Source organism: Myxine glutinosa, chromosome 12 (assembly GCF_964187855.1).
Source record: "Myxine glutinosa chromosome 12, kmMyxGlut1.1, whole genome shotgun sequence".
In the NCBI taxonomy this organism is placed as follows: Eukaryota; Metazoa; Chordata; class Myxini; order Myxiniformes; family Myxinidae; genus Myxine; species Myxine glutinosa.
Window position 1 is genome coordinate 69,766,991 of NC_136272.1, and position 25,375 is coordinate 69,792,365.

The 25,375-nt window shown below is 43.0% G+C and overlaps 1 protein-coding gene and 1 long non-coding RNA gene across 7 annotated transcripts in view; one reads left to right on the plus strand and one right to left on the minus strand.

The window, feature by feature from the left end:
- LOC137437504 (ATP-dependent translocase ABCB1-like) overlaps positions 1-20,310 on the plus strand; it is a 120,028-nt gene extending 99,718 nt beyond the window's left edge. For all 5 annotated transcript variants that reach the window (XM_078765998.1, XM_078765999.1, XM_068131878.2 and 2 more), the window contains 4 exons: positions 186-383; positions 11,921-12,127; positions 13,030-13,176; positions 19,410-20,310. In XM_078765998.1, coding sequence (XP_078622124.1) covers positions 186-383; positions 11,921-12,127; positions 13,030-13,176; positions 19,410-19,607 — 750 coding nt within the window. In that variant the 3' untranslated portion in view covers positions 19,608-20,310. The remainder of the gene's footprint in view (positions 1-185; positions 384-11,920; positions 12,128-13,029; positions 13,177-19,409) is intronic.
- Positions 2,363-20,766, minus strand: LOC144888349 (uncharacterized). 2 transcript variants are annotated; one of them, XR_013620940.1, is made up of 4 exons: positions 20,682-20,766; positions 15,928-16,074; positions 11,596-11,666; positions 2,363-4,783 (listed from the first exon to the last, which is right to left on the minus strand). It is a non-coding gene; the product is annotated as an uncharacterized LOC144888349 (long non-coding RNA). The 2 variants fall into 2 exon arrangements; XR_013620939.1 differs by lacking the exon at positions 20,682-20,766 and having other exon boundaries at positions 15,928-19,395.
- Positions 20,767-25,375: the final 4,609 nt, after the last annotated feature.

Here is a 25,375-nt window from a genome sequence, read left to right on the forward strand (position 1 = left end):
TCCTGTGTTGCTGTTCTTGTGAGAGTGCTTTATTTAAACGTTTTCCTCAGTTTTAGGCAAGTTCTCAAAGATCAATTTCAAATGTGCCATTATTATTATTCTTCCTAACTACCTCCTTTCTAAATCTTAAGTCTGTTGTTTATCTCGGCAAATGTGTTATACCATTTACCTTTCTTTCCTTTCAGACTGAATGTCATGGTGAAGTTGAGTTCCAAGACATTTGCTTTCATTACCCGACAAGGCCTGGAGTGTCTGTGCTCGATAAGTTGAATGTTGTCGTCCACAAGGGCCAAACGCTCGCTCTCGTCGGAGCAAGTGGTTGTGGTAAAAGCACATTGACTCAACTCCTGGAGAGATTCTATGACCCATTGAATGGAGCTGTGGTAAGAGATGCCCTCAATTTGAAGAATTTGTTGTCCTCGTCCCAACCATTTTTCAATGGCAATGAAGAAGTGTTGAGGAACAATACGGGACTTTAAAAATTATGTATCGATGGTAATATGGTAATAAGATGGTAATGAGCTTGAAAGTGGTTGGATGCCAATGAAAGATAGTCTGTTGGGAGCCGTTGGTGAGGTATGTGGATGGACAAAAGGACCACCGAGGCACTCGGAAACATGGTGGTGGGATGATGAAGTTGGAAAGAAGATTGACGAGAAGAGGAAGAAGTTCAAGGAGTGGCAGAAGGCGAAGGGTATGGGGGCACAAAAGGCAGAGCATGAAAGTTATAAGGCAGCCAAGAAGGCTGCAAAGAAAGAGGTAGCAAAGGCACAGGAGGCATGTAGGAAAATGTTCGGAGAGCGCTTTGATTCGGAAGAGGGTCAGAAAGCAGTATTCAGGATTGCAAAGCAGATAGCGAAAGAGGTGTGATGTGATGGGGGTGAGTTGCTTGAAGGATGAAGTGGGACAAATCATTGTGGACTCAGATGTAATTAAAGGAAGATGGAAGAGATATATAGAAATACTGTTGAATGCAGAGAATGAATGGGATGGCAACCAAGAGAGTAACCCAGTTTTAGGACCGGCAGAGAAGATAACCGAGAAGGAAGTTGAGGAAGCGATAAAAGCAATGAAGAGTAGAAAAGCGGGAGGGCCGACGGGAGTTGTGGGAGATATGTTGAAGGCAGCAGGAAGTTCGGGTGTGAAGAGAATGACAGAGATCTGCAATCTGGTGGTGAAAGAAGGCCGCATTCCAGTGGCTTGGGAACTGAGTACCCTCATCCATCAATACAATGGGAAAGGTGACCCTCTGGACTGTGGCTCATATCGAGCGATAAAGTTATTGGAGCATGGAATGAAGGTATTGGAAAGGGTGTTGGAGAGGAAGATGAGGAAGAAAGTGAAGATTGACGAAATGCAGTTTGGATTTATGCCAGGAAGAGGAACGACAGACGCGCTTTTTATTGTGAGGCAGTTGCAGAAGTATATGGAGAAGAGGAAGAAGTTGTTTCTTGGGTTTGTTGATCTGGAGAAAGCATTCGATAGGGTTCTACGTGAAGTAGTGACATGGGCATTGAGGAAGTTAGGAGTGGAGGAATGGTTGATCAGAGTAGTGATGGCAATGTACAAAAGAGCGCGCACAGCTGTAAGGACGAAGGACGGGAACAGTGGTGAGTTTGAGGTGAAGGTGGGAGTGCATCAGGGGTCGGTACTAAGTCCACTACTATTTGTAGCTGTGATGGAGGTGCTGGCTCAGAACGTAAAGGAGGGTTTACCGTGGGAGTTGTTGTATGCAGATGATCTGGTGTTGATTGCAGAAAGTATGGATGGACTGAAGGAGAAGATGAACAAGTGGAAGGAATGTATGGAGACAAAAGGTCTGAAGGTGAATATCGGAAAAACGAAGGTGATGGCAAGTGGTAAAGCATGTGGTGAGGTGGAAAGAACTGGGAAGTGGCCGTGTGCTGTGTGCAGGAAGGGTGTCGGAGTGAATTCCATTCAATGTACAATGTGCGCTGAGTGGGTTCATCAAAAATGTAGTGCTTTGAGAGGGTCATTAACCAGTGTGGCAGCTACATTCAAGTGTAAGGTGTGCACAGAGGGAGCTGCAGATGGAGGAAATGTTGAGTTGGATCTTGGAGATGGCGTGAAGCTGGAAGGTGTGAAAACATTTTGTTACCTTGGAGACATGCTGAATGGAGAAGGTGGATCAGACTCGGCAACGGTTGCTCGAGTGAGATGTGCATGGAAGAAGTTTCGGGAACTGAGTGGCGTGCTGACGAAGCGGGGAGTGTCATTGAAGCTGAAGGGAAAGGTGTATGCTGCATGTGTGAGAAGTGTTATGATTTATGGGAGTGAGACATGGGTAATGAACGTAGAGCAGCAACGAAGGCTGGAAAGGGTGGAAATGCGAATGGTTCGGTGGATGTGTGGAGTTTCGTTGAGAGAGAGGAAGACAAATGATGAATTGCGAAAGATGATGGGAATAGAGCCTGTGATGGATGCTGTGAAGAGAAACAGGTTGAGATGGTTTGGTCATGTGTTGAGGAAGGATGAAAGTGACTGGTTGAAAAGAGTGATGGAAATGAATGTAGAAGGAAGTAGAGGACGGGGAAGACTGAGAAAGACTTGGCTAAAGATGGTCGAAGAAGAAATGCGGGCAAGGGGGTTAACAAGGGGAGATGCAAAAAATAGGGCAAAATGGAGAACATTGTCATGGGGACCGCAAGGCTAGCCCCCGCTCTTGCAGGGAAAATGGCCTTAAAATGCATGTTGTTGTTGTTGATGGTAATGAGGTTGATGGAGAGATTTTTTAGATAGTATGTAGTCGATGAATTAAGAAATTCAATGTCCATAAACTTTTGTCAGAAGAAGAATCACAAATTTTAATTCCCAAGGAGGACAACACTTTTGTTTACAAGGGAATATACAGCAAGGAACAATAACCTTTATCAACCAAGAAGAGCATACTACAATTCACGAAAGCACATTGCAAGATTCACAGAAAGTCCCAAGTGAAAAATCCTGGAACAGTAGAGATGTACATCAAAGGAAACATCATAAGGATACACCAAATAACAGTAGCATGCACAGTATACAGTCAACATGCAGTGTAGACATACAGAATCGACCAGCCAAGTGAAGTATCCTAAGTACAACAAACCAACATTTTACAAACCCAGTGATAATCCTAAGTCTTTGGACATCAGTTCTGATCTTTATACAAGTTGAAAATTGGAGGAGCAAGTGGAAGGGGAGGAGCGAAGAAAGGGGAGGAGAGCAGTAGGATTGGTTAGGCAAAGTGTAGGTGGGAGGGATACAATGTCATTGGTCGAGTGAAATATTGAACAGAGGGATATCCCGCTGATTGAGGAATGCATATTAAAATCTCCTTAATGAGGAAGATATGTTCTTCCAGACGCTGCGGCGCCAAGATTCTCCCAATTCTGCTTGGAGATGTAAAGTCATTCACTTCATGTCAATGTAACTACAAAAAAAACTTTATATATGTATATTTACTAATTAAACTTTAAATATTATCTTAGAAACAAGCGTATCAAATTCATCTTTGTCAACCGCAAAACTCATTTTAACATTATTAAGTCGAATAGAATATAACATTACATTACAAAACCCATATATATTTTGCAGTGTAAGAAAAGTGATCATATATATATATATATATATAACAAAATATTGACTGAGAAAGTAGTTTTGTTTTAAAACTCAATACTGCACGCAATCTCAACTTGGATATAAAGAAAGGTGCATGGACCCAACCCCCACAAGCAAATCATAGCAAAGCAAATCATCCACCTTCCATTGTCCAACGGGAACTCTTTGTCCAACCCTGCAAAATAATTACCCAGTATTTTGCATTCACTTATCAATACAATGTTAGCTTAGACTTCGCACTGAGTCGACCATCACAGTCACAATGAAAACATGTTCGCCGGGCAATGATTAGTTTTACCAAACAATGGGATTTGTAAAGCAGGTAAGTGAATGCTTAACTACTTCAGACAACCTGGTCGGGCAACGTGGCACCAGCTGTCAATTGTATTATTTTACATTGAAAAACAATATCCTTCTACAACTTACTTACAGAACTCAATAAAAAACATTCTTTAAAATATATTTGAGTATATTTTAAAGACATAACGTAACGAGATATCCTGAATCATTATTTGACATTTGTACAGAATTATTTATCATTTGGGAAGACCCGATCCAACACCATATTTCAAAAAACACCCTATCTGTAATTATATTACCCTCAGTCATAAAAAAGATTTTACCATGACAATATGTGGTCTACCATTGCCTCTACTAAGAATTTACTTTTCTCGAGCAAACGAATTTGGTCAGAGTGTCGGAGATAATTCGCCTACTGGAGGAAATCTCAACTTCTGCATGGAAGTCACAAAAAAACTTGCACACGAGGTGAGCAGGTTGTAGCTCATAAAAATACTCGATAAATTTACACTTCCACAAGGCCTTTCATGCATGTGCTGCATGTGTGGTTTCAGATACTCTCTTCTGCTGGGTGCGGCACTCTTATACTGATGTTGCTAGGGCGAAATCCATCTCAAATAGTCATTTGAACATAATTTTCAACATTTAAACAAGAGTGGGAAAATCACAATATTTTTTATTTTTATTTTTTGTATACAGAATGGAGGCTCATGTAAGAGCTAACACATCGAACATTAAAACATGCACAGACACATAAAACGTACAAAGAAGAGAGCGGGAGACAAGAGGGGGGGAGAGAGAGAGCGAAGCATACAAGCACAACAACAGTAGAGAACTGGAAGTCGGTAGATCTGTGGAAGGGGGAAGGCTGTGGGAGGAGGGAGGGGTACACGTTATAAAGCAAATGAACACTACCAGCGATTTCAGGAAAGAAGTTGGGGATTTAAAGAGGTGGATTTGGGGTGTTTTAACAGGGGTAGAAAAGATCAAGGTTTTGGATGGGGGAAGATGAGAGATGGTGGTGAACAGCTGTTTTAAAGACCTGGAGGGAGGAGAGGGATTGAAGAGAGTGATGGAGTTTGTTCCAAAGGAAGAAGAAAAGAGGAATGAAAGAGTGAAGGTGAGCAGACAGGCTTGATTTTGGCAGTTTCACCAGAAGAGGGTTCCTGGCAGATCTTGTGCATCCTTCAGGAATATTTGAGGGATAGAGCACAGACAGGCCAGTGCTAGGCCAGAGAGGAGTCGGTAGAAGACAGAAAGACCACCAACATGCCTGTGGTGAGTGAGAGAAAGGCCCTCAGAGTTGGCTTCACCGTGGGAGATTCCAATGATTCTGAATGCTTTAGTTTCAACCATGTGAAGCCGAGCCAGGTGTGAGGCAGGAGCACCAGACCAGAGGGGAGAGCAGTATTCCATTGAGCTGCAAATGAAAGCTTTGTAAGTGGTGAGGAGCTCAGAAGTTCCCAGAAACGACTTTGCACGACGGAGGATGCCCAGTCGGCTTTGGAGGCCAGCTTGGAAATGTGGTTTTCCCAAGAAAGATCATGGCAGATAGTGAGACCCAAAAGCTTGAGTGACAAAACTTCTTTGAGAGGATTGTTGAGAAAGTGGATGGTAGGGTTGTCCAGTCGGTCTTTTTGGAGAGACATAGTAAGAGTGTGAGATTTGTCAGGATTGAAAGACATGTTCCACTTGTTTGACCAGTCTGTGATGTTATCCATGTCTGCAGAGAGTGAGGAGGGCTGCTGCCTCCCAATCTGAGGGTTGCGATGTGGAGCGGCAAAGAGTGGAGTCATCAGCAAAGAGATAGAGTTCCATAATTAAAATAATGATTATGATTAACCATAATTGTTGTGTTCCTCTGCAAATCTGACTCACAAAAATAGAAAAAGACTATGAGAATTAACCATCAATAAGAGATGCCGAGTTGCTACCATTTCCTGGTAAAACCTGTCGTGGCAGTGGATAAACCACACACACACACACACACACACACACACACACACACACACACACACACACACACACACACACACACACACACACACACACACACACACACACACACACACAATGGTAGTGAGGGGGAGCCGGCACGCATGCTTTGCCACCTCCCTCTCGCCGGGGACTGATGGGATGGAAGACTGCATCGAATGACATATTTGATGGGAGCGTAGACTGCGATGAAGGTGGAAGCTTTGGTGGGACAGAGGACCGACCGCACAAGTGGCATTGGGTGTCGTGCCATTTGACATGCATTTGCGATATGACCTAGGTTTGTTGCTGCAGCAGCTTCGATGAGGCTGAGGGCACAGTGCATGTCGTCTGGTGTCGTGCAGAACGGCATGCGTTTGGGACGCGGCCTGGCCATGCAGCCTGCAGGGTTTTATTGACTCCATCCAGCTGACAGTGGGTGGGACCGAGCTACCTTCCATGGAGTTGAGGACCGCACTGATTATAATCACATCGGGGAGGCTGAGGCATTAGGGATGCCGATTAGCTGTGAAGCTTGGTGTGCTTTGTCAACTCCCAGCCATGGTTCGGCTTCCTTCTGACATGGGACCAAGCTTAGGCTTGACTGTGTGTGGAGATGGTGACCGGTGGAAGCGATGCTCTGTTTCCGGGTGGGCGGGGATGTCGCTGGGTGGAATCTGGTGAACCCCCAGAAGTGGAGGGGGGAACAGTGCACGAATGAGGAGATGGCTAGGTCCACGAGTCAAGGTTTCTTGCTGGGTTGGAGACCGGTCCTTCAAGACCAAGGAAGGCTACACTCAGTCTTGGGGTCTGCATGTGTGGATTACGACCAATGGTGGCAGACGGGGCGCACACACACACACGCACACACACATTGCTTCCAATTGTAGTTCATTTGTGGTAATATTCCCGGGGATTGTTTTTAAAATCCCAGTGAGATGAGGTTCTTCTTTATCATTCCTGGTGCTCCAATTATCACTGGTACAATTTCGATGCTCTTCAGCTTCCAAGATCTCTTGACCTCATTTTTGAGGTCCAAGTATTTGGTCATTTTCTTGATTTTCGGATATGAAATCTTTCCTCTTCTCCAATGGCTTGATCTCTGATCATCAATTTGGTTTCAGACCAGGTCACTCTACTCTGGACATGCTGCTTCTGCTGGCCCAACAATGGATGGAGGTCCTCAATGCTAAACAGGAAATTAGAGCTGTCTCCCTTGACATATCACGTGCCTTCGATACGGTCTGGCACCCCGCTCTGCTCACCAAACTCTCCTCCTTTGGTATCCATGGAAATCTCCACGCATGGCTGGCGGACTTCCTCTCTAGTCGTAGTCAACGTGTGGCCCTGAATGGGTTTCTCTCATCTCCTCTTCCTGTTCAGGCTGGAGTTCCCCAAGGCAGTGTTCTGGGCTCTGTGCTTTTCTGGTCTTCATCAATGATCTCTCTGACTCTTTTGAAAATCCTCTCTATCTCTTTGCTGATGACTCCACTCTCTGTCGCACCATTCCTCATCCCTCAGATCGGCAGTCTGCCACCTCCTCACTCTCTGCAGACCTGGACAAAAGCAGACTGGTCAAACAAGTGGAACATGTCTTTCAATCCTGACAAGTCTCACACTCTTACGATGTCTCTCCAAAAAGACCGACTGGACAACCCTCCCATCCACTTTCTGAATAATCCTCTCCAAGAAGTTCTGTCACTCAAGATTTTGGGTCTCACTATCTGCCATGATCTTTCCTGGGAAAACCACATTTCAAATCTGGCCTCCAAAGCCAGTCGCCGACTGGGCATCCTCCATCGTGCGAAGTCCTTCCTTGGCACACCTGAGCTCCTCACCACATACAAGGCTTTCATCCGCAGCTCAATGGAATACTGCTCTCCCCTCTGGGCTGGTGCTCCTGCCTCACACCTAGCTCGTCTTCACGCTGTTGAAACCAAAGCATTCAAAATCATTGGAATCTCCCACGATGAAGCTAACTCCGAGGGCCTTTCACTTACTCACCGCAGGCAGGTTGGTGGTCTTTCCGTCTTCTACCGACTCCTCTCCGGCCTTGCTCTCCCAGCTCTCTCTGGGCTCTGTCCCCCAAATATTCCTACAGTTCGCAGAAGATCTGCCTGCAACCCTCTTATGGTTAAACTGCCAAAATCAAGACTCTCTGCTCACCTTCACTCCTTCGTTCCTCTTTTCTCCCGCCTCTGGAGCAAACTCCCTCACTCTCTTCAACCCCACTCCTACCTCCAGGTCTTTAAAACAGCTGTTCACCACCATCTCTTATCTTCCCCCCTCCAAAACCGTGATCTTTCCTACCCCCGCTAATTTCACCCCAAATCAACTTTTTTGAAATACCAACTTCTTTCCTGGAAGTCCTTGGTGTCCTTGTGTTTTATACTTCTCCCACCCCCCCACCCCCTTCCCACGCCTCCTCTCCCCAAGCCCTCTCCCTCCCACACATCTCTCGATGTCCCTACTCTCAAATGTTGTGTTTGTGTGCTTCCCCTTCTCTCCCTATCTTGTCTACCGCTCCCCTTTTTATATACTTTGTTTGTCTGTTTGATTTGTTTGTGTGAAAAATGTTAGCTCTTTCACGAGCCTCGATTCTGTATACAAAAAAAAAAAAAATTGTGTTGTTTAGGCCAAAATCGCTGGGTACTGATATCTCAATAATCAATGCTGTCTTCCCGAGTAAAATGTCCAGACGCAATGCTTTGTTTTCTATGTTCACGCTCGATGGAACCATCAGGTCATACGTGAGCATGACGTCCTCATTTTCAAAGATTATAATAATAATAAAAATACATTTATTTTATATAGCGCTTTTCAAGAAGCCCAAAGGCGCTTTGACAGAGTACAAAAAACAAGTGCAAAAAGACAAAAATCAACAGGTAAATAATCAAAGCAAAAGGAGGGAGAAGGAGAAGAGATAGTCAGGGGTTAAATGCTGTGGGTTAAATGTTGAATGCAGTGTTGAACAGGTGGGTCTTGAGTGATGTTTTGAATGTGGTGAGTGAGGAGGAGTCTCTGATGGTGTGAGGTAGTGAGTTCCAGAGGGTGGGAGCAGCGATGGAGAAGGCCCTGTCCCCCCAGGATCTGAATTTGGTCCGGATTGTGGGGGGGGGGGGGGGGCAGGAGGTTGGTACCTGCAGAGCGGAGGTTGCGGGTGGGAGTGTGTCTGGAGAGGAGGTCAGTCAGGTATGATGGGGCCAGGTTATGGAGGGCTTTGTAGGTCAAGAGGAGGATTTTGTACTGGATTCTCTGGGGGATGTGGAGACAGTGAAGCTTATAAAGGACGGGGGTGATGTGGTCACGGGTCCGGGAATGGGTGAGTAGACGGGCAGCGGAGTTCTGAATGTATTGGAGTTTATTGGTGATTATTGAGGGTGAACCATAGAGGAGGCTGTTGCAGTAGTCCAGACGGGAGGCGATGAAGGCGTGGATGAGGGTTTCTGCAGCCATGGAGGAGAGGGTTGGACGGAGACGGGCGATGTTTTTCAGGTGAAAGAAGGCTGTCTTTGTGATCTGTTTAGTGTATTTGTCGAAGGAGAGGGTTTGGTCAAAGATGATGCCAAGATTCCGGATGTGAGGGGAGGTGGATACTGGGAAACCGTCGATGTTGAGGGCAAAGTTATGGGTGGATTTGGTGAGCGTTTTTGGGCCAATGATGATTATTTCAGATTTATCATAGTTAAGTTTGAGGAAGTTGATTTGAAGCCAGGATTTTATTTCAGTGATGCAGTTTGTCAAGATAGAGTGGGTGGCGGTGGAGATGGACTTGGTGGAGATGAAAAGCTGGATGTCATCGGCGAAGCAGTGGAATTGGAGACCATGATGGCGGATTAAGTGACCAAGGGGGGACAAGTACAGGATGAAGAGGAGGGGGCCAAGAACTGAACCTTGGGGGACACCTTGGGGGAGGGGAGCAGTGGGGGATTTGCAGTTATTGATGGAGATGAAATGGCGTCTGTCAGAGAGGTATGATTTGATCCAAGAGAGGGCAGTGCCGGTAATGTTAAAGGTGGTTTCATGTCTGGTGAGGAGGATGGTGTGATTGATGGTGTCAAAGGCGGCGCTGAGGTCGAGGAGGATGAGAATGTTAAGGTTGCCGGCGTCAGAGGAGAGGAGAAGGTCGTTGGTGATTTTGAGGAGAGCAGTTTCAGTACTGTGGTTGGAGCGGAATCCGGATTGGAATGTTTCATACAGGTTATTGGTAGAGAGGTGATGGTTAAGTTGAGTGGCTACAGCGCGTTCCAAAACTTTTGACAGAAAGGGTAGGTTGGAGATGGGTCTGAAGTTGTTTACGGTGTCAGGGTTTAGTCCAGGTTTTTTCAGGATGGGGGTAACAGCAGCAATTTTGAGGGATGGTGGGACGATGCCTGTAGACAGGGAGGAGTTTATTGTTGCAGTGATAAGTGGAGAGAGAGCAGGAAGGGAGGCCTTGACAAAGCTGGAGGGGATGGGGCCAAGAGTGCAGGTGGCAGTTTTCATTCCTATGAGGAGTTGAGAGGTCAGTAGGGGAGATTGGGGAGAACCGAGACAGGGGATGGCAGGACAAGGGGGGGGGCAGGTGGTTGGAGGGGGAGCGGGTGCGGCGGTGGTCAAGCTGTTGTAGATGTTGTCAATTTTGCTTTGGAAGAATGAAAGGAAGGAGATACAGTTTTCTACTGTGAATGACTAGGTGGTGGTGTTCAGGGGGCTGAGGAGTTTGTTTATTGTCGAGAAGAGTGCTTTTGGGTTTCCAGAGCCAGAGTGGATAATTTGAGAGTAGTAGGCGGAGCGGGCTCGGGAGAGAGCATCTTTGTAGTGCTGTAGGTGGTCCTTGTAGGCTTGGGAGTGAATTGTGAGACCTGTTTTATTGCGGAGTCTTTCAAGTTGGCAAGCACGAGTTTTCATCAGGCGGAGTTCAGGGGTAAAGCAGGGAGCAGAATGGGTGAAATAAACTGTTTTGGTTTTTATAGGCGCAAGCTGGTCAAGGCAGGAGGAGAGAGTGTGGTTGTAGTAGTCAGTGAGGTCAGAAGGGGTGTGGAGGTCAACGAAGGGAGAAGTGGACATTTTTTCAGAGAGGGTGGATGAGAATGAGGTAGGTGAAAGAGCGTTTAGCTTACGGAAGTTGATAGTGCGATAATGCCTTGGTGCTGGGGTGGGGATGTTGATGGTCATCGTGATGGCTAAGTGGTCAGAGAGGGTGAGGTCGGAGCCAGAGAGATGGTGCAAAATTAATCCAGTAGAGCAGACAAGGTCCAGAATGTGCCCACGGTTATGGGTAGGAAAGTTGACATGTTGATTGAGGTTAAAGCAGGTGAGTAAATCAGTGAAGTCAGTGGTTATTGTGGAGTCAGTGGAGTCCATGTGGATATTGAAATCACCGAGGAGGAGGATTGAGGGGGAGAGGGAACAGAGCTGGGTCAGAAAGTAGGAGAAGTCAGACAGGAATGATGGGTGTGGTTTGGGAGGGCGGTCGACGACAGCCATGACTGACTGCATGTGACCAGAGAGATTAAAAGCCAGGTGTTCAAATGATGGAGCAGATGAGATGGAGATGAGGCTGGTCTTGATGTCCTGACGGTGTATTACGATTGCCCTTGGTTCGTGTTTCCATGAGTTTTCTGGAACTGGAATGTGGAAATTTTTGTAGAGCAGATATGGTGTGTGTGTGTGTGTGTGTGTGTGTGTGTGTGTGTGTGTGTGTGTGTGTGTGTATGTACTCACATCTGAATATCCAAAACAGGACGGAGTCGCTCTCCACCAAAGTTTGCATACATGTTGGTAGTACCCTGGGTCTGGTCATAGGCACAGAAAACATCCCCACTCACAACTTGTGATTTATGCACTTACGCATGCCACAGTGCAAGTGGTTTACTGATCCATGCTGCAGACAGGGCCAATTATTAATTATCAGCCACAGCACAAAATATATTAGCCCCACCTCCCACATTATCCTCCCCCATACTCCCAGGTTGTTCCCGAAAGGAGCGGGTGTTTCTGGTTAAAGAAAATATTAACTGTCACAATTTTTCTGTTCCTTGAATTGTAGCGCTTGGATGGGAAGGCATTGCCTGAACTACAGGTGTCATGGCTTCGTGCGCAATTGGGTGTTGTGTTCCAAGAACCAATACTCTTTGACTGTTCCATTACTGAGAACATTGCATACGGTGACAATGACCGTGTGGTCGAGCAGGCAGAGATTGAGATTGCGGCACATGCTGCCAACATCCACAACTTCATCAATGAGTTGCCACAGGTAAGAATGTGTATGCCACTAAATATTAAGGGTGTTAGGGCCCAAAATGTGTCTTATGCAAATGACGTCACTGTCACCTTGACCTTTGACCTATATAGTCCAAAAAATCATTTGCAGCCTCAATTTTGTCCTTGAGAACCTCTGGTAAAGTTTGACGAAGACAGCTGAAAGCGTTGCTTCGACAAACGTCAAGCTTGTAGAGCACGATACTTGAAAAATCTACCCCCCCTCCCACCCTCCCAAAAAAAGTTGCCATGGATACATCAAATTGTCCATTTCATTAAGATTTTAAATGACAATCTTAATCAAAGTTCGCTCAGTTCAATTGGATGAAAATTGATGATTTTAGAAGTTTGACCTTAAATTGACCTTTGACTTTTTGACTTCAAAAATAGTTGGTTTCCCAATTTAGTGGCCCAGTATGAAATGCTGTTCAACTTTCAAGTAAATTGGATGATTCAAGTCAATCGGATGAAAAATGCCAATTTTAAAAATTTGACCTTAAGTTGACCTTTGACCTTTGCCCTCAAAATCAATAGACTTTTTCCTTAGGACAAACTCTACCATTTGGTGAAGTTTCGGGAAGATTGGTTTGAAATTGTGACCTGTAGGTGATTGACAGACAGACAGAATAACGCACAAAACCAATCGATATACCTGAAACATCTTCGATTTTGCAAGAAATGAGACAGACAAACATAACAAACACACAGACAGGGGTAAACGCACAACGTCCATCCACCTTTGGTTGCAGAGGTCATGAGCATTAAAAATGTTCAGTTTACATCGGTTTTGTTTTCTTCCAAGTGCGCTATTGAGTATGTATGAGTTCCATGTGAATTTTCCATTGTTTCTGTTGAAGAAGCAAAGCTTTTAAAATGATGCATCCATTATGTCTACAGGGATATGAAACAAATGTGGGAGACAAAGGAGCACAGTTGTCAGGTGGACAAAAGCAGCGCATTGCCATCGCTCGTGCTCTTGTGAGAAATCCTCACGTTTTATTGTTGGATGAAGCTACATCTGCCTTGGACACAGAAAGCGAGAAGGTAAGATGTAATGTTTCATTCCATCAAATCATTGTTCATGAATAGTACATGATATTCTACACTTGTACATCGCTCATTATAATACATGATACAAAGCAAACTGATATATGCTTCAGCCTTTTTCCTTTTGAAAAACTTTTATTTTTCACACACAATACAACATTCAGGTGAAGAGTTCATAATCAGCCCGTTCCCCATGGAGAGGGAGACAGGGTTTTACAATCACTTCCGTGTGGTGACAGTCTGGTTGACGGGGGAAGTAGCGAAGGGATCGGAACACGGACAAGACACAGCACAGACACGACACAGCACAGACAAGGCACAACACAGATGCAACAGCATGGGCACAACAAAGCACAGATGCAACATAGCACGGATAAGCACAGCAAGGACACCGCCCAGGCACACTTCTACACCGCTGACAAAATGGGCGACGAATGTTCTGTCCCAATATATGTATGTTACAGGATCGTCTTGTTTCATATGTAGAATAATAAATTAACTGCTGTTCTACTTCAGAAACTTCAGAAACTCGTTTTAGCAAAATCAATGTTTTATTCACTTTTGAGAGTTTTGCTGTATTCTACTAAATGTACTAATTAGATATTAATGACGTTGTTCTGTCGGTCGTGGCTGTAGCTCCTTCTGTAGGCCTTTTGTTGAACCTCGTTCAGTTGTTGACCAGTCTCCAGTTGGTTGATCAGGTCAACTGGTCTTCACGTTGTTCAGTCACTCTCCCAGTCCACTGCTTCTCCGTCACTCTCCAGTTCTCTCTGCTTCTCCAATGCAACTTTCTCTTGGTTTTAAAGGCCCAGACTCCTTCATCCAAAAGCCTTTATTTGGCTCTTTTGGCCAGCCCTCTATTTTGGGAGACTGAGAGCACCACATTATTTCTGTTCAAGAGGTCAAATGCTCTGACCTGCTGAGGGGGAATTTGCAGCCTGTGCTCCATCTATGGAACACAGGCTAACTATTGATAGACACAGATGGCAGTCCAAGAGCGGTACACATTCTGTCTTGAATTATATTGCTCTTGTCTCATTTGTAAAGTAAAACATATTCCACTTTACACAATATCACATTGAGATATATTCTAGCAATATTGTCAATAGGAATATTTATTCCCTGACACATACTTTCCCGGGACGCCATTTGTGTCTGTAGATGTGATACGTCATATCCTACGTCGTGTCTGTGTCATGCCATGTTGTACTATACCCGTGCCATGTCCATGCTGCGTTGATGTCCCGCCCCAGTGGCGGAGGTGCAAGTGGGCTTGTGGGCTTGTGGGTTGGTGGCAAGGTGAGATCTGTCGCTGACGGGCCAACACAAATGTTTGATCCGCTTAATCGTGGGGTTGGCATCCTCTCTCAATCGTGGCAGGTAGCCACAATATATATATATATATATATATATATATATATATATATATATATATATGTATATATATGTATATATATATATGTATATATGTATATATATATATGTATATATGTATATATATATATGTATATATGTATATATATATATGTATATATGTATATATATATATATGTATATATGTATATATATATATGTATATATGTATATATATATATATGTATATATGTATATATATATATGTATATATGTATATATATATATGTATATATGTATATATATATATGTATATATGTATATATATATATGTATATATATATATATATATATATATATATATATATATATATATATATGTATATATGTATATATATATATATATATATATGTATATATGTATATATATATATATATATATATGTATATATGTATATATATATATATATATATATATATATATATATATATATGTATATATATATATATATATATATGTATATATGTATATATATATATATATATATATATATATATATATATATATGTATATATATATATATATATATATGTATATATATATATATATATATATGTATATATATATATATATATATATATATATATATATATATATATATATATATATATATGTATATATATATATATAGATCGATAGATAGATAGATATATAACTGTGAGAAATAGTAGAAACTCCACAGTACGAGCAGGGCGGCTCATTTGCATTGAATAAATAATCGGGAGATTAAATCAGACACGGACGTAGCTTCAGGACTTAGATCTTTAATTTGACAAGCTTTCGACCAACAAAGGTCTTCTTCTGAGTCGGCCCCAAGTTCCACGGAAGTCAGTATATATATATATATATGTATATATATATATATATATATACAGTATATATATTGTCGTTTTCCTTAGTGATTAAAATCTTCCAAGGGAACGGATTGCCAAACAAGCTTCAACTCCAAGGTGTTCAGTCAACGTATAGCGGAGAATACGTGTGGGGGAAAGTGTTTGAGAAGCCGGAGCACTTACCTTCACGGATCCCACCGGCAGTCTTCACCCTGTAATAATTAATGCGAGCCGACTCAGGATTTACTGTACAAAAATAAATGCCGGATTTATTTAAAGAAATGCCGGTAATACAAAATAATGCACGGTAAATAAAATCCTAAATTGGGACGTCCCCATACACAGATCCAAATACAGACAAGCGGGAAAAATAATTGAAAACAAATATGTGTTATTTATGGCACTTATCTCCAATCGCTGGTGTATCTCGTCTAGAATCGTCAACGATCGTCTGAGGCCTTGGCGGGGAAAATGCGCTCATTCATGCAGGCCAGGCCTCACCGTGCGTTCGCTCACTCCTGGCCTTGCCACGCTGCAGCGAGCAGACAGCGTTTGTCCACTCGTCGTTATTGCTTGGAAAACCGCAGCTCTTCTTCCTCACGAACACCAGCAAGATGCCGGAACACAGCCGCCCACGATAAAGCCTCCCTGCATAAGATAAGAGTGCAATCATCCACCATGGATCCAGGATCAGCAGCCCAAGGAAGAGAGACGAGGAGAAACAAGAGAGAGAAAATGTCGGCCATGACCGTCCGCTATGGTATCCAGAACGAGAAGGCAAGGAAGAGAGAGAAAATGTCCGCCGGTGCGCTTATTTGTTGTCCCGGATCTTCTTCTTCTTCACAACACTAATGTCGGAGCGCACTAATCTATACATTCTACCTGGTCTACGATATCACTACCCCCACAAACATAACTATATATATATATATCTTGTTTCATAACAGTGCCGGTGCTCTGTAAAATGTTCCGAGCACAAAAGCGACCATTTTGTAGGCCCGATCCACATTCAGGTATTTTGGCGGACAAACCTCGTCCAATTTCTGGCAAACTTAGGGTGTTTCGGCCATTGGTGTTGCATTAAACCATCTCGGTTTGTATTACTACAACCATCAAGGATGCATCGACTCGGCATATTTGTGGAAAATCGAAAATTATTCACCATTTGAGTTACATCTTACCACGTGACTACAGATTGGTAACATCGTACCAGGTTCCACGTACGTAACATTGTACCACGTGCCACAATGTAACCCGGAGACGATACGAATATGGCAGTCGACTCCCGGATGTGACGTCACAGCTAGGCAAGAAGAAGAAGAAGAAGATTTCGACTTTTAATCGTAAAATTACTTGCTTTATAAATCGCAAAATCAGAAAAAGACATCATATCTATTTTGAAGGTATCAAGGGATAGATTAGCGTCGATGTGGTCTGAGTGTTTGGGTTCCCCTTTAACCGTTATCCATTTGAGATATAAATACGCGTGGGTTGTTCATTCGATAATAATGAATGCTTTCATGAATTGATATCATGAATATATCATGAATGCTTTCAAACGAATAGTAAGGAAAAGCAGAACCTTCACGAACTTTGTAAAGACAATAACATTAGACTATCCAGTATTAACAATGAGGGGAAAGCCGTTGTAATTGTGCATTTTGACCTCACCTTTGAAGAGTTGGCTGTATGAGAAATCTAGAGTTGTCATCATAATCAGGTTTCTATTATTCAAAGTATTGTAGATGAGTATAACAACATAGGCCATTCTTGAACAAAAGCAAATCCCTCAGAAGCATTTACAAAATTAGGGAACGAAAAATTAATCAATTATAAGAAACTGAATTTCAAGGCAAATGATATTTTAAAGAATTTTCAGATGGAAATCTCGTTTTTTTTAAAATTGTTGTAACAGAAAACTGACAGGGCTATTTGAAATTGCTGATATGTTAGACACAATGAAAGTGGTTTAAATGATGGAAGTTTCTGGCCTAACTGCTGAAATGTGTTGGCTGAACTGGTTCAGTCGTCTGGCATTTTAAACTTATTTTAAAGTACAAATTAAATTCATTTGTAATCGAACCATGTGGAAATGTGTTGAACCGAACTACGTTGTTCACATGGTTTTTACGGTGTAGCCCATAGGGCAAAGCAGTCTCAAACAATGTTTGTCTGCCTGTATGTATGTCTGTCCCCTCAAACGTACACCAATCAGCGCTGATGATCTGGTCACATGACAGGGTGATATGATTATGTCTGATGTCATTACAGCATTCAACGGCTGACTCCACACTTGCCATTTTGATTTCTATGCCATTCATGCCAAACATATCGTTGAACCTGTCATATGTTACGGATTCGGCCCTTCTGTGGTTGTGGCTTTCATCCACTTGTAACATTGCTGGTTATGTATTATTATTCTTATTGGGGTTGGAAGGAAACGGCGATTAATTGTTGTTTAAGGGAAATGGTTATTGTGGTTAAAAGGTTAAAAGCGCTCATGGTAAAAATGAGACAGGAAATCGGATCGTGACCCGGAAGAGGAGGAGGTCAGGAGGCAAAGGTCGGGGAAGACGTGTGGTGAAGCTCCGTACCTAGCGTGGCCGAGCGTACATCGCGAGGGAACTTTGAGTCCTTGAAAGGAATATCGTGCGATAGGTGTTATCGCCAGAATATTGAGGAACCTGCATAGTCAGGTATCGGCAATTGAGGTTCCAGAGAATCCTTGCATAGAGGCTCCGGCTCGAGTGAGAGCCGTCTGCCATTCTGCCCCGCATGCTGCGTCCACCGAAGAAGGTTTTGGTATGCGGCAACTTTTCTCATCCTCCGGCCGTCTGCCAGGGATGCATGTGTGCGAAAGCGGCGTTTGAAGGTTACACGGAGGTTCGCTGATTGAATGGCGCACGTGTACGTCGGCGCGCGTCTTTGGGGATTTTCCATTCTACCGCGAGTTTGCTGGGTGTTGGACCACGTGACGTCTGTGCCGCTTCGACCGCCTACGCCTCGATTGATCTTGATCGGACATTGTTCCCACGATCGCTGGAGCGAATCAAGTTCGCCTTGGAGAGTTATAGAGACATTGGGGAGTGCCGTGAGTTTGAGATAAGTACTAGTTAAGATGGTACCATCTTCAGATTTTGATTGTCTGGATTTGCTATCGTTATTGGTGATGTTATTCCTGTGTGATTTTTAATATATTATTGGTTTGTTTATAACCATTGGTGTGGTTTCCTTATTGATTTCGACACGGAATAATATATATTGTTCTGCCGTGGCTCCTCCCGGGGTTCGCAGGTATACCGAGACCAGAAGGTCGGGGAGGAGCACGTAACACATATATCACAATCGCTATGCTCTACCTTTACGTTTTTCATTCTGTGTGAAACACAAACAAACCGATTGTTAAAATTATCATCAAATATCAAAAGCATAGATGTTACGGATCTTCCAACGACCCAGTATGCATCAGCCTTAGCCTTAGGCCTTCATGCCTCACCTTCAGACCGCTTCGGACAAATTAGCCCAGCGTTCCTTCATGCAGTAGTATTGTTTTCGTAATAATAATAATAATAATAATAATAATAATAATAGCGTTAATACTAATAATGTAGTAAATATAATCGAAACACTGCAATCCCTTTGTCATTATTGCAAGGTTTCTAGATTGAAGCGGTGTATGGTTGGTTCATTGTTGACTCGAAACATAGAATAAACCAGTGTGTCAATGCAAAAAAAAAAATTATTTACATTATTTGTTAACTGGTATCCCCACCCAGGTCATATTATCCTCTTCAACTAAAGTATAAAACAAGCCCGGCTACGCCGCTTTTAGACTTTCGGTCTTGTTCTATTATGTGTGCATTGTGTTTGTGTGTTACAATCAAGTGCTGCTCCGACTGTATAGGCTGAGCTGCTTACTGATATTTCAGGAAAATATGGCAATGCAAGTCATTATCGGTTCTCTCTCATTGCATGACTGCCAGATCGTACAAGAAGCACTGGATAAAGCAAGAGAAGGCCGAACATCCATTCTGATTGCCCATCGTTTGTCCACCATCCAAAATGCAGACAAGATCGCTGTCATCCAGCATGGCAGAGTTGTAGAGCAGGGCTCGCACCACGAGCTACTGGCTCGCCGGGAAGCATACTATGCACTTGTTAATGCACAGGTCACTCACTGAAGTTTTTGCAAGAAATGCTGGCTTCTCATTACCTTACTTTTTTTGTGAAAACATTATGCATTAATCATATATCGATCAGTATAAAGTAGACTTTTATATTGTACAAATACTGTATAGTAATGGCTAATGTAACTGTTACAGCTGATTTGTTTTGAGACGTGGCTGTGTCTTTTGAGATCATCTTATTGAGACAGGATTGTCTTTGAAAAATGATTATATATATCCCATTCTTATATATAGATATATATATATATATATATATCCGAGTTCTTGTCTGTGGGTCATAAGCGCTGCCCATTCTACAGGCCACGCCAGTCACCACACGAACCTGTGCCACATTTTGTGACGTCAAACAGTTATTTTCTGTGTGCTGGACACAGTCAAGTGTCGCTTGTAACTCAATTTTTGCTCACCAGAGTTTGTGAGGCATTGCAATGACTGTTACAAGCAAAATGATTTCCCATATTTGCTTCCGTGCAAGGTGTGTAAAGAAAAAAAGAGCGCACATGACGACATGACGCAGCGACGTCTTTCTTTTTTTACATACCTCGCACGGATGCAAACATGGCAGTTTCATGCAAGATATGCCACTGTCACCTAATGTATAAAATCATTAAAAATATATACGTGTTGTAAAGTAACTTTATATAAACCTAAACCAGCATCGCCTCAACTCACAATCTAATAAATATAATTCATCGGATGTCTGTCTCTGTCTGTCTGTTTGCGTTTTTTGTTGTTGTTGTTGTTGCAAAGACCCGGGGATTATCTTAATTGTATTTTCATCCACCACATCAGCCTCCAAAGACCCCGAAGATCCCTTTTACATGCTTTTTACATGCCTGAGAGATTAGACCCCAAGGACCCATAACACCCGTGAAGACCCCGAACACCCTTAAGACCCTTTAAAACACTGAATAACACAAAGATCCTTTGGATCCCAAAGACCTGTAGTGGAACAATTTGTGTACACAAACCAAATCGTGTACACTCAGTGAATACTTGTAAAATTGAATAACACTGAGAAAAATACTCATTCTGTTACAACAGCAATACGTGGTGGCACCAACTCACTCAGCACAAGGACCCCGGGCCGACACAAGTATTCTTCTCTCGATCGCACTGTTTTGGCTTATTTTATATCAGTCAAAGGGTGAATATTTGATTGGGGCCTCACAGTGGGAGGGGGCAGGAAGGAGGAGATCGGGGGACGAGGGATTCCGATCAGGGATTGGGGAGGGGTAGATTGGGGTTCGAGGAATTACTGATTAGGGAGTAGGGAATGCGGAGGGTTTAGATTGGGGGGGGGGGGGGGGGGGTGAGGGATCCTTGATTAAACCGTTACATTCTCAGTGGGCCACTTGAACCAAAATATAATTGTCTTTGTGCAACAAAGCTTTCACAAGTCTTATCCTCAAATAGTATTTACACAGGACTGCAAATGAGATATATATATATAAATAAATAAATATTTCTGTATATACATGTGTGTACGTATGTATATGTATGTATATATATATATATATATATATATATATATATATATATATATATATATATATATATATATATATATATATACGTATATATATATATATATATATATATATATATATATATATATATATATATATATAAGTTCAAAACACCTGGTCACAAGTGTGCCTCACTCACTGGGTCCGCAGTCGAGGTCCTCAGCATCATCCCGTTTCGGCCCTTCAACCTCGATACAGTCAGCTAAGGTGGGCCAGCAGGGGCACATACACATCCATATGCAGCAACTACACCTGGATGCGTACAAACCCCAACCCCAGCCAGTGCGAACGCAGACGACAACAACAATACCTCCGCATCCAGAATCCACAGCACCAAACAAACATGGTGGAACACTCAAACACCCACCTTTATACTCTTCACCACTCACCAACAAAACACACCAGATCATTCATACACACATCCACACACAATACCAACCAACCACCTACCCTTACAATACCAACATGCACCACTCATGCAAACATGCAAAACCATTCATGCAAAACCACACCCAATCATGACCCACTCCTGCAACACACGCACACACACCTACCTCCATTTCTATTCCGTAACCTCAACCTACACCATTCGACGTGCCTCCATAAACTTCCTCCAAATCCAAAATGAGCCTTTCAAGGCAACCTGGGCCACCTTGTCACACATCCTCCTTCTTTCTGTCCCACACAGTCCAAGCCAAGCAAGAAATGCAGAAAAGGAATTTCCAATATACCCTCTACACCCCACCTCAAATGGCTGACACGAAACTCGCCAACCCTTCTTCCAGCACTCTGCCTCCAGCTCACTATACTTTCCTCTCTTCCTCTCGTGCACCTCCTCCATGTTCTCTTCCCAAGGTACAGACAATTCCCCTAAGATGACCTGTCTTGTTGCACTTGACCAAATGACAATGTCAGGCCGCAACCTTGTCACACAGATCTCCTCAGGGAATACCAATTGTGGCTTTAGGTCTGCCACCACCTGCCAATCACAAGCATCTGACAGCCGTCTTGCTTTCCACCTCCTCCTCTTTCCAACTCTTACCACTTGGCCCTAGTTGACAAACCACACCTCTCTCTCTCTCTCTCTCTCTCTCTCTCTCTCTCTATCTCTCTCTATCTCTCTCTATCTCTCTCTATCTCTCTATCTCTCTATCTCTCTATCTCTATCTCTCTATCTCTCTATCTCTCTATCTCTCTATCTCTCTATCTCTCTATCTCTCTCTATATATATATATAATTATATATATATATATATATATATTTATATATATATATTTCTACTCCCTCAATTTCTTTCTTTTCAGCCATTCCTTGGTGGATTTACTTGTATGTTTGGGGTCATTGTCATGTTGCAAGGTCCACCTTCGGTTGAGCTTCAACTTTCCGACAGATGGCCTCACATTATCCTCAAGCACCCTCTGGTACAATGAATAATTCATCGTGGATTATATGATGGTCAGATGCCCAGGCCCTGATGCAGCAAAGCTGCCCCAAACCATAATATTTCCACCACCATGCTTTACAGTTGGTATCAGGTTCTTGTGGTCCAATGCTGTCTTTGGTTTTCGCCAAACATGTCTTCTGGTACTGTGGCCAAATAGCTCTACCTTTGACTCATCTGTCCAGAGCACATTGTTCCAGAAGTGCTTGTCTTTGCCTAGGTGTTCATTGGCAAACTTTATTCTTGCCCTGATGTTCTTTCTGGAGCGCAAAGGTTTCCTCCTGGCACACCTCCCATGTAGATCAAATTTGTGCAGCCTCTTTCTAATGGTAGACTCGTGCACTTTGACATCAACAGTGGCAAGAGCTACCTGTAGGTCTTGTGATGACATTCTGGGGTTTTTAGAGACTTCTTTCAGCATCTTGCGGTCTGCTCTCGGGCTGAACTTGCTGGGGCGGCCTGGCCTGAACAAGTTGGCAGTTTTGGAATCTTCTCCACTTGTAGATTATCTTCCGGACAGTCGAATGATTGATTTCAAATTGTTTGGAGATCTTTTTAAATCCCTTCCCAGACTCGTAGGCATCTATAACCTTTTTTCTGAAGGCCTCGGAGAGCTCTTTTGATCTTGGCATGGTGATGCCACACACTTCAACAACAAAGAGCAAACCAAACTAAATGTCTGAGGTTTAAATAAGAGAGGTTCCTCCAAGATTCTCTCACGATGTTCTAATCATTTGCACCTGAGCTGGTGCACCTGATTCTAATTTTAGGTATGTGAAGTAGCGATAAATGTCGGGGTGTACTTACTTTTTCCACATGCAAAATTTGCATTTATGTTTATTTAAATTATACAATGGACTACAAAATGTAAATGTTTCATGATATTTGTTATTATATCACCTTTATCTATCAATATTGTTGAAATGAAGATCAAATAGCTGTATGTTGAAATATGTTGAAAAAGTTTCAAAACTTTACATGGGGTGTACTTACTTTTTCACGTGACTGTCTATATATATATATATATATATATATATATATATATATATATATATATATATATATAATATATATATAAATATTTTCTATATAAATATATATATATACAGACTTGGCATTTATAATGGAATATTTTTTTGTGGGGGTGAACTTACTTTTCAAGATGTCTTAGAACCAAAATTTCATTGGAATTATGTTGAAATTATTCTAGATTTTGTTAATGTGACCTTTAAAAGAAACAAAAACCACATTTGACATTTCGAAACAAATAAATTGATCCTTGAAAGTGATGTAAACTGATATCGAACTCAATTCATGGACAGTACTGTGTTAAACTTCTGTACGTTTTCCAGAAGTATCTCTTTATTTTGCACATTAGCCAAAAAAATTTTCAACAAAAACAAAAGTTAAATTACGACTGGGATTACGGACAGTAAAATTACAGTTCAGTACTTCGTGTAACCCCCACGAGCATTCAGGAGAGCACGTACATGTTGACTGTTGAGGCATGCTGTTCATGAGATTTTCCAAGGTTTGGACAGGAATCGCTTGCCATGCAGTGACAATAGCCTGCTGCAATTCATGCACAGAGGTCGGCTGCTGGTCCAAGTGGTCGATTTGATGCGTTAATTCTGCCCACAAGTTCTCTGTCGGATTCATATCCGGGGACATTAGGCCGGTAGCAACTCTGTGGGAAATGACATTTCGTTTCGTGTCTGAGGTGCTAAAATTTTACCATGCGAAAAGTTGTTGAATCTAATGGTGTTGAACATATCAAAAGTTCTCCAAAATATTTTGGCCCAAACATATGTTACGAGATGAAATTGTGTGCACTATATTGTCTTGCCCACTTGCCTATCTTGGGTGCCGTTGTACCGCCTTTCGCGTATGTTTCGCATACCTCACTCATACGCAATGTTACAAGGAGATCAAACAGCCTGGGCAATGGACAGTCCAGCGGCAGGGTGATCACGGCTTCGCGTCAATCGCTGGTGATCAGGCCATTGAACAGACCGTCATAGGGAATGTAAAACTAAAGGAGGGATCCAGAATTTCACCCTTCACCACTGTGCTGTTGAACGCTGGTCAATGTCTCGGAACGAACGAGCCGCTATTAGCGCCAAGTGTCAAACCGTGGCCGGTGTCTCTGTTGACTGTCGTGTGCGAAAGGATCTTGACAAGTGTCGCACTGAAAGAGATAACTGTCGCATTGATGATGTGATTCGTACTGTCGAATCTATGGTCAACCCATTTGATCCGAATCCGAACCTTGTCAGCATAAGTTCTGGTTGTGTTGCTACAGATGAGGTGAACAGAAGTCAAGAGGGTTCGGCTTTGTCACGTTTGAAAACTCAAAGGACGCCAGAGAGGCAGAAAAGGATCTGAATAGCAAGGAGTTGGAGGGTCGGACCATCACAGAAGGGAAGGCATTTCCTAGGGGTCGAGGGGGCTACAGAGGAGGACCATGGAGTAGTAGTGGTGGTGGCCGCAAGCGATATTATTATGGAGGCTTCCAGAGTTCTGACAGCTCCCGAAGGAAGGATTATCAGAGCAGTGGCCGAGAAGGAGACTGCCAGTCAGATGACTACTGTGACAAATGGTCCCACGGTAATTATTAGGAGTCCGGAAAAGTTGAAGCACTGAATGCTGCGCAGCCGCCGAGCCAAGATTCCTACACGGACTAACCGTGAACTCCATGTTCCTAAAGGCGTCCATGTAGTGAATACTTCCAGGCCTCACCACCCAACCACCATGGAACCTGGCTTTCAGCTCGGCCTCCCGGGAAAGTGCTA